The sequence below is a fragment of the Orycteropus afer genome, unplaced genomic scaffold, assembly GCF_000298275.1.
Source record: "Orycteropus afer afer isolate SDZICR_OR568_19922 unplaced genomic scaffold, OryAfe1.0 scaffold00005, whole genome shotgun sequence".
Lineage (NCBI taxonomy): Eukaryota > Metazoa > Chordata > Mammalia > Tubulidentata > Orycteropodidae > Orycteropus > Orycteropus afer.
Window position 1 is genome coordinate 19,866,931 of NW_006921592.1, and position 10,157 is coordinate 19,877,087.

A 10,157-nucleotide genomic window follows, 5' to 3' on the forward strand; every position below is an offset into this window, starting at 1 on the left:
AACTGAGATTTAAAAGTGAAAGCACTACAATTCCTTCATTATTTGTATCAATTAAGTGTCCAGAGAACAGGTAAATATACTCAAAACTAAATAAGCAAACCAAGGATAAAGTTAGGAATATACAGTGACATGTCAGTAAAAAATACGAAGTAGGGACTAGATCATCAATTTTCTTGTTCCTGTAATCTGTGCCATCCTCTCCTAATAAAGTTCCAAACTAAAACTGTATAAATGGTATATGATAGAGAAATGCAGGGGGGTATGTTTGGATCAGTTTACACTTCAGGTCAATAATACATGCAACGGGTGTGATGAAATGGAATTCCTTTCATGTCAGCTCTGTGATCACGGGCGTAGTCCCATAAATAATAATCCAGAAGAATGGAATTGATCTCGCCATTAGTTTTTTCACCCTTTTTTTCAATAAGCTCTAGAAGACGATCTCGGATGAGCTCAACACACCAAACTGAGCACCCTCTGATTTCTACCTCCTGCTTATCCCCGTATGACAGCATTTCTCCTGCAAGGAGAAAAAAAAAAGAGAGTAAGAAATATAATTTTAAAACTAGACATCTGCAGTGTAGTAAATTACTTAGTGTGGCTTTTCTACCCATAAGACTTTGTAAACTCCAAGATGGGATTTTCTATGAGCAACTGAGGAGCTCCTGATTGTTGAAGCTATCCACGTGGAGTATTTCTGTTGGGCGTGGCACAATACAATGTTCTGGGAGGTGCCCACTCTCTCTCACGTGCTTAGAGTTCTGATGCTGTGTTTGGCTAGTTTGACCACCCTTCCGGGCTCAAAAGGAGGCCTCCTGGAGGCAGAACTCCCTTTGACTGCTGGTTGAGGAAGACATGCTGCCAAAAGAGACACGCGCCCCTGAAAGAGACACGAGTTGCTGGGAAAGAGACGCAAGAGACACGCATTGCTGAGTGAGACACCGAGGGACCAGTGCTGCTGGGAAAGAGACTGTGAGAGACTGTTGGCCGAGGGACGGTGGGCCGGGAGAGAGACTGAGCATTTTTCTTGAACTTGAGTTGTAGCCTGGTGCTTCCCTAATAAACCCCGTAATCTATGAGCTCTATGTGGCCACTGCAGTGAATTATCGAACCCAGGAGAGATGTGGTGGGTGCTTTGGGAGGAATGGTTGGAGCAAGGGCTGGAGGGAGGCAGCATGTCTGGCCTGGCAGTAATAGGCCTTGGGTTACTGCTGGTAACCCTGCCTTCCCCTTGTAGGGTTAGAGGAGGTCAGAACATGTGGCGTCCTCGCCGTTCAAGCAACATCTCAGACTGTTTTATTTTCAGTAACTTAAACCACTTCTAAACTCAGGCATTAATACAATTAATGTATTAATTTATAATCCCACTGGCCACGCCTTTCCCTTCCACAAGACATCATACTGGTCCATTATATTGATGACATTATGCTGATTGGACCTAGTAAAGAAGAAGTATCAATGACTCTAGACTTATTGGTAAAACATATGCATGCTAGAGGTTGGGAAACTAACCCAACAAAAATTCAGGCACCTTCTACCTCAGTGAAATTTCTGGGGGTCCAATCGTGTGGGGCATGTCGAGATATTCCCACTAAAGTGAAGGATAAGTTATTGTATCTGGCTTCCCCCACAACTAAAAAGGAGGCACAACATCTGGTGGGCCTCTTTGGATTTTGGAGGCAACATATCCCTCATTTGGGTGTGTTGCTGTGGCCTATTTATCAAATTACTCAGAAAGCTGCTAGTTTCGAGTGGGGTCCAGAACAACAGAAGGCCCTGCAACAGGTTCAGGCTGCTGTGCAGGCTGCTCTGTCACTTGGGCCATATGATCCAGCTGATCCAATGGTGCTTGGAGTGTCTCTAGTAGATAGAGATGCTGTTTGGAGTCTTTGGCAGGTCCCTATTGGTGAATCGCAATGCAGACCCTTGGGATTTTGGAGCAAAGGCCTGTCATTCTCTACAGTTAACTACTCTCCTTTTGAGAAACAGCTTTTAGCTTGTTATTGGGCTTTAGTAGAGACTGAACGCCTAACCATGGGCCACCAAGTCACCATGAGGCCTGAGCTGCCCATCATGAGCTGGGTGTTGTCTGACCCACAGAGTCATAAAGTTGGACGTGCACAGCAGCACTCCATCATTAAATGGAAGTGGTATATCAGAGATAGGGCTTGAGCAGGACCTGAAGGCACAAGTAAGCTGCATGAGGAAGTGGCCCAAATGCCTATGGTCTCCACTCCAGTCACATTACCTTCCTTCTCCCAGGCTGCACCTATGGCCTCATGGGGAGTTCCTTATGATCAGCTGAGTGAAGAAGAGAAAACTCGTGTGGTAAATTGCTTGAGGTGGCCCTTCTAGCCATTGTCCTCCATTCTGTGATGTTTTGTAAATCCCATTATCCATGCCTGTTTGGGGTGGTGTGGTCGTTAAGGTCAGGTATCAACTTGGCTGGGCTGCTGGTAGTAGTCATTTCTTATAATGACTGGCAATCAACTCTGTAATGGGATTTAGGTTATCGCTGTTGGGGCAACACAGGTGGAATGTATCTTGAATCCTGCCTTGCTGGAGGGTATACTTCAAATCACCACACCTAGCTTCCCTGAGGGTATACCTACGAATCTCCTGGGAAGATTCGCCCTCTTCTTGCTCCTGTTCTGTGTTTTGGCTCCTCATCTCAACCCTGGATTTGGGACAGCAGCCGTCATCTGATCTGCTGATCACGGTTCATCAAACCCCGAGAACTGGGGATCCGCCAGACCTACTCATGGACCTGGGACTCGCCAGCCTGCCAGCTTCCACCACTACTATGTGAGACGAACCCTTGGGTGTCTGTGAGTTCTGTGAGGCATTACAGCGAAATACAGAACCCTAAGACTGGGGAAATTATTAGGAGGAGGAGGAGGAGAAGTTAATGTCTGAAATGATGGAGTGGCACGGTAGTTTGGACATTTGGGACATCTTTAACCTCCGCCTCATGGGGACCGACCTTGTGCTGATCTTTCTGAGAGAAATTGTTCAAGCACTGGTTTACAGATAGTTCTGCGCAATATGCAGGCACCACTTGAAAGTGGACAGCAGCAGCACTGCAGCCTCTTTCTGGGACTTCCTTGAGGGGCAGTAGTGAAGGGAAGTCCCCCCAATGGGCAGAACTTCAAGCTGTGCATATAGCTGTTCACTCTGCATGGAATAAGAAATGGCCAGATGTGCGATTATATATGGATTCATGGGCTGGGGCTAATGGCTTGGCTGGATGGTCTGGGTCTTGGAAGGAGCATGATTGGGAAACTGGTGATAAGGATGTATGGGGAAGAGGTATGTGGATAGATCTCTGTGACTGGGCCAAAAGGAGTAAAGATATTTGTATCTCATGTGAATGCCCACCAAAAGGTGACCTTGGCAGAGGAGGACTTTAACAATCAGGTGGATAGGATGAATGTTCAGTGGAAACCAGGCATTATTTTTCCCAGTTACTCCTGTCATTGCTCAATGGGCTCACGAGCAAAGTGGGCACGGTGGCAGCGATGGAGGTTATGCATGTGCTCAGCAACATGGACTCTCACTTACCAAGGCTGATTTGGCTTAAAAAGCTGGAAACAGAAATACTATATGATCCAGCAATCCCACTAGGAGGTATAAATCCTAGAGAAATACGAGCCATGACACAAACACATATATGCACACCTATGTTCATCACAGCACTATTCACAATAGCAAAAAGATGGAAACAACCTAAATGCCCACCAATGGAAGAATGGATCAACAAACTATGGTACATACACACAATGGAATACTACACAACATTAAAGAACAATGATGAATCTGCAAAACACCTCATTACCTGGATGAACTTAGAGGTCATTATGCTGAGTGAAATTTGTGAATCACAAAAGGACAAACAAGAGATAAGACCACTATTGCGAAAAATCAAGAAAAGTGTTTCACTAATATTCTTTGATGTTACCAGGGCTGAGTGGGGAAGGGAGGGTAAACCACTAACTAGAGGGTAGATACATATTAACTTGGGTGAAGGGGGAAACAATATAACTAAAATGTCATTTACTTGGAGAAGTCCTTCCAGGGCCAAAAAAAAAAAGAGCAGCAGCAGCAAGGAAAAACTTAAGGATTAAAACAGAACATTATCTGACTTGCTTGCTTTGGACATGTGATCAGGAGCGATCAATTGATAGAGAAGGACAAACTGGTGAAGTAAAGGGCCCACAGGGGCAAAGTGGACCTAAATGAAACGAACTGGCACAACAGCCACAAGAATGGACTGAAGCTTGCCCATGAATACTGAGGATGATACAGGACCAGGCAGTGTTTCATTCTGTTGTACATAAGGCCACCATGAGCTGGGATCACTTGACAGCAGTTATCTACCTAAAGATACCAAAGTATCCTTTGAGAAGCTAGGCACACTGGAGGCAGCAACTACAGCTGGACATCTGGAAAAAGCCTCTGGAAATTATATGGATGGGAGAAAAAAATTCAGATGGCTCTGTACAGCTATGCTGGATAATCTCTTCTCAGTTCTGGTAGCATAGTGGCTAAGGCACTTGACTGCTAACCAGAAGGCTGGCGGTTCAAACCCACCAGCCACTCCTCGGAAGGAAGATGGGGCAATCTACTTCCGTAGTGATACTGCCTCGGAAACCCAAGGAGGGGTCGCTATGAGTCGGGTCCGACTCGATGGCACATAACAACAACAACAGTTCTTTCATAGTAGCAGAGACATTTAAGTACTATAAAAATTGAGAAGCCAGGAAAAGCTATATGGAAAGAGTTAAGTCTCTGAAAATATATAGAATTTGAATTGAAAAAAGAACATTTAGTTGAGGGAAACCATACAAGAGAATGCTTAAAGATAGGAATAAGGAGTGCACAGGAGAGCCAGAAAAAAAAAGATCAACAAAATATAGCTATATATAAAAGAAGTCAAGGCAGCTGAATGTCCCTTTTAAAGGTATCCAACCACTAATGACCCAGGACATGAGCATTACTACATAAAGTTGTATATTCTTTTTCAAATGAGGAAACACAGGAAAACATTGCCCGAGGTGGCATGAAAACCTGATTGTTGTGCAAAATAATGGCACCTTTATATTCTGCAGTATTTCCACTGTTAGGGATTTAAGTCTATTCTACAAAAGAAAATAATTCAATTATAAAACTACTTTTCAAAAAAAATAAAGAAGAAACAGCAGAAAATATTGTGCCCAATTGAAAAGAGATTAACATGTCATATTAACTGTCATACTATACAAAGACATGCTTAAAAAACAAAAAGCTAATTTTCACAAACTCTCATCAACCCGATGTAGCTGTATTTGCATATTATAGTAAGGCTCCCCCTCCTGAGACAAAAACTAAACCAAACCAAACTCACTGCCGTGGAGTCAGATCTGACTCATAGCGGCCCCTCCTTGGGTTTCCGAGGCAGTATCACTATGGAAGTAGGTTGCCCAATCTTCCTTCCGAGGAGTGGCTGGTGGGTTTGAACTGCCAGCCTTCTGGTTAGCAGTCAAGTGTCTTAGGCACTACTACTCTTGAGAATCAGTAATCTAATCCAATAACGGTGAATAAATAAACCTAGAGAAGTGATTGACTTGTATAAAGTAACCCAGTGACACACTTTGGATCCTCCTACTCCAAATTCACTACAAATTACCTATCTCTCAGTCTACCTTCAATATCACGATGTAGTGAGTGTGCTCTTCGCCTTAACACTCTTCAAATATTAAACCAGATGAACTGTCACAGTGTTACACACCTTCATTTAATATAAATTTTGGTTTCACTTCCTTATTAGACTCTGAAATTAGGACCAAATAGCACAATTGATAGTGTAACAAAGAATTATTTAATTAAAGTTGCAAACCTTTAAGAAGCTTCTTTAGTAGTTCATTAGAATATCTCAGGGCCCCAAGATGAACAAGAACCTGAGGTAGTCTGTAGTCAGCAAACATGGTGATACTGGAGATGTCCTTAAAGCAGCCATCTCCTTTTCCTTCTAATACACTCCATGTATCTGCCACAAGGATCTGGGCCCGTTTATAAAAAGAAACCCTTTTCCCCTGATGAATGAAGAGAATATAAATGTTATGCATGTATCTGAAAGCTTTATAGTTGTAAAAAAAAAAAAAAAAAGGCACATGTTGCAAACATTTTTCAAGAATAGAATAATATTTACTTTGTTGATAAGAATTTATAGACCTTTTACAGAAAAAAAATCTAATAAACATTGTATTTCCTACATTACTACAAATTTACATCTTATTTTTTCATGGCATATAAAACAGAACTTATGAAATCATAGCAGTATTTCCTGTTCTTTTTCAATGGCATTACTTCACTATATATTTCTGTGTGCCACCATTATCTGATAGCTTAGAATTTCTAAAGGCTAGTCTTTTTGAAAGTGTCTTACATTTAATATACACATATACTTAATTGAATAAAATAGAGAAAAGCATAAAGAAGTAATCACCCCTAAGCTCACTTCTGGAGGTAATCACAACATTCATTAATTTTTTAACTGTTCATTTTCATATAATATGATTAACTCTAGCGGCATAGTGCCTAAGGCACTTGACTGCTAACCAGAAGGCTGGCGGTTCAAACCCACCAGCCATTCCTCCGAAGGAAGATGGGGCAATCTACTTCCATAATGATACCACCTTAGAAACTCAAGGAGGGGTCGCTATGAATCGGGTCCAATTCAACGGCACATAACAACAACAAACAACAATATTTACGTCAGTGATAAAAATATAATTGATGAACAACCAGAATTGATCTATTCTACCAAAGGTAAGCTTGACCCAAACCACAGTATTTTCAATAGTCACACATTTATTTGAAAGCTGGACAATGAATAAGGAAAACCAAAGAAGAATTGCAGCCTTTGAATTACAGTGTTGGGGAAGAATACTGACTATATCAGGGACTGCCAGAAGAACCAACAAAATTGTCTTGGAAGAAGTACAGCCAGAATGCTCTTAAAAAGGAGAATAGTAAGACTTCATCTCATGTATTTCAGACATGTTATTAGGAGGGACTAGTCCCTGAAGGACATCATGCTTGGTAAAATAGAGGGTCAGAGAAAAAGAGGAAGATTTCAACAAGATGGACTGATATAGTGACCACAACAACGGGGTGAAACATGGCAATGACTGTGAGGATGGCACAGGCCAGGCAGTGTTTCATTCTGTTGTACACAGGGTTATTAAAAGTCGAAACTGACACAACAGCACCTAATAACACCACCATGTTTGCAAATGGTCAAAGTCAAAATTCAAGTCCCTATATCAAAACAACTCAACCAAGTATATTTATACATGTAAGAAACAAATTTAACCAAGCATTATAAAATGGTACGTTATCATTTAAGACAGATCATTACAATTTACTTCTAGTCCAAATACCAATGGCAAAAACTCACATCTTCTTTACATAACTGCTTGTCTGCTAAATAGGAATAATCAATTACTACTGGCTCCCAAAAGATATCCTGATCATCTTGGAGAGCGTTTTAATAAGTAAATGACATAAATAATTAAATAAAGCATTAAATTCCTCAAGAAAAGGCTTGATACAAATAGTTCGTAAGATAATATGGGAGAGCTCTGGTAGCATAGTGCCTAAAGCACTTGACTGCTAACCAGAAGGCTGGCAGTTCAAACCCACCAGCCACTTCTCGGAAGGCAGGGTGGGCAACCTACTTCCCTAGTGATACTGCGTTGGAAACCCAAGGAAGGGTCTTTATGAGTTAGGGCCAACTCGATGGCATATAACAACAACAACAACATACATTAAACCTGAAACCAAACCCACTATAGTCAATTCTGACTCATAGTGAGAGAGTAGAATTGTCCCATAAGGTTTCCAAGGCTGTAAACCCTTAAAGAAGCTAACTGCCTCATCTTTCTCCCATGGAGCATGGGTTCGAACTGCTGACCTTTTGGTTAGCAGCCAAATGCTTTAACCACTGCACCACCAGAGCTCCATGATACATAAATTAGAACTTTGCAAAAATTTTATTACAGTAGAATTTAATACGCATTCTGATTTTCATCCAATGAAGTAAATTTTTTGAAGTACTGAAAGTACTAATCCAAAACCAAACCCACTGCCATCAAGTTGGTTCTGACTCACACCAACTCTTTTTAAGACAGAGTATAAATGCCCATAGAGTTCCCAAAACTGTAAATCTTTAGGAAGTAGACTGCCTCATCTTTCTCCTACAAAGCAGATGGTGTGTTTGAACCACCAACCTTTTGGTTAGCAGCCAAATGCTTTAACCAGTAAGCCACCAGAGCTAGCTCCTAGAAGTATTCATTTTCCACAAGTGACAATATTACACTGAGGGACAGGTTTGAAACATTTTAAAAGAATAAAACAAATATACAGATTAGAAATCAAAAGAAATCTTTGAAACACTACTTAATAATGTTGTTGCTATTTCTTGTCCACAGGCAACGAACTTCAAATTTTTAGTTTGTATTCTCAAAAGGAACTCTGGAAGGAAAAAGAGTTAACTCCGTAAGGATCATTAAGAATTCTAAAATCCTCGATAGAAGCAACTCACCTCAAACTGAGTCACATCTCTGTAAGAAGGAAAACTTTCAACTACTAGGTGCATTAACTTTTGTGCACTTTTTTCACTTTTTTGGACACAATTAAGAAATGAGCCTTCATACTTCTCAAGCAGAATTTTCCCGGTTTCATTAAGAATCCGATGCCTTTCTTCTAACAAAGGCATGGGAACGTCCGTGTCAGAACGGAATATATGCTGAACCTGCTGCAGGGTCACTGTGGCATAGTAGGAGGCACTAGTTACTGGTATGCCTTTAAAGAAAAAAAAATTTTTTTTCAAAGGAACAACGTCATACATGTATATTCATTAAGCCCGTGCCTTTACAATACACAATTAATATGAAACCACTTAAGAGTGTTATAGGAATGCACCGAAAGTGGATGAAAAACAATAAAAAACCAGAAGCACACCTTCATTTTCTATTTACTTGTCTGTACTGAACAGTTGTAATATTACATCAGATGTATTCGCACTGCGTGAAATATCTTTATATCTAGCTCTTTGTTCTTCAGGTGTCATCAAAGTGGCATTCTTTATAAAGCTGATTTTTATGCTTATGCATAATGGTAAATATCAGGATCATTTCCACTAAGGATGTACTGTCAATCTCTTCTGGTACTTTTAAGCCGAGGTGCTGGCAATGAACAACTTCAGGTTTGCCTTATTAACATACTACAGTATTCCACCCCCCAACTCTACTTGAGACCCCAGGAAATCGAAACTTTCCACGGGGAGATGCTGCACCAACCTTCGTCGAGGGCCCGGTTGACTGCGGCGCAGAGAGACCAGTAGCCGCTGTACGTTTTCCCCTTGTATCCCACCAGACACTTGTGCTCTTCGTGCTCCGTCCAAAAGGAGAAATTGAGCGTGTCTGTTACGAATACCCAGTTGACCGCAGCCTCATCGGCCGCCTTGGGGTTCAGCTCGTGAAGGGTCTTCCACCCTCCCACATGCAGTTCAGGCCCAGAGATCTTCGCTAGCAGAAGTTCAGCCACACGCTGCACGCCTGCGCCGTCGATGAACACATCCTGACTGTTTTCTGCAATGAATTTTGCGGATTCCCTGGGGGTTAGGAGCCCATCCATCCTGCCCTTCCACTGCAAGACTGGGAAAACTCTCTTCTCCCCCTGTGAAATCACACGCCTCTCTAGTCAGGGCAAGGTCCAGGATTCAAAGGCGCTCCGTCCTCCCTACCTACCTCCCATGGGATCGCCGCCCTAAAAACTGTCCCACCCTCCCAAGAAGTGGTGCCGTGAACTCACTCCCTCTGCTCACGATCCGCCCCGAAACCGCGGAGGCAGCCTGGCCATAGGCCAGGCAAAATGCACAAGCACTTCCGGGTTAGAGACCCGGCCTACTTTCGCACTGGCACGCTTGGGGGTCTGTTTCCAGTTCCTGAAGTCCGGCCTGGGCTATCCCACCAAGAGACGCACGGCAGCGCCGCCATTTTGTTCTTACCTTCCTTTTCCTCAACACTTCCCCACCCCCACTCTTACAAGTAATATACGAAAACAGTTTGCACAGGGGCCCCGTTTGTAGTGACTCGAACCGCTGTACCGCGTTG

At 42.4% G+C, this 10,157-nt stretch overlaps 1 protein-coding gene across 1 annotated transcript; it reads right to left on the reverse strand.

Annotated features, from left to right (window-relative positions):
- Nucleotides 1-287: 287 nt before the first annotated feature.
- Nucleotides 288-9,678, reverse strand: CUNH9orf64 (chromosome unknown C9orf64 homolog). Its single transcript, XM_007938914.1, has 4 exons — nt 9,342-9,678; nt 8,585-8,844; nt 5,876-6,071; nt 288-520 (listed from the first exon to the last, which is right to left on the reverse strand). The coding sequence occupies exons 1-4, from the start codon at nt 9,676-9,678 to the stop codon at nt 288-290; spliced, it is 1,026 nt and encodes a 341-aa protein (XP_007937105.1).
- Between the last annotated feature and the right edge of the window lie 479 nt (nt 9,679-10,157).

Excerpts from the sequence above, each read along its gene's own strand:
- CUNH9orf64 (XM_007938914.1), bottom strand. The coding sequence starts at position 9,678 with ATGGATGGGCTCCTAACCCCCAGGGAATCCGCAAAATTCATTGCAGAA. Across the intron at positions 6,072-8,584 it reads GAGATGTGACTCAGTTTGAG|GGGAAAAGGGTTTCTTTTTA; the intron begins GTGAGTTGCTTC and ends TTCATTCATCAG. Across the intron at positions 521-5,875 it reads ACTAAAGAAGCTTCTTAAAG|GAGAAATGCTGTCATACGGG; the intron begins GTTTGCAACTTT and ends TTCTCCTTGCAG.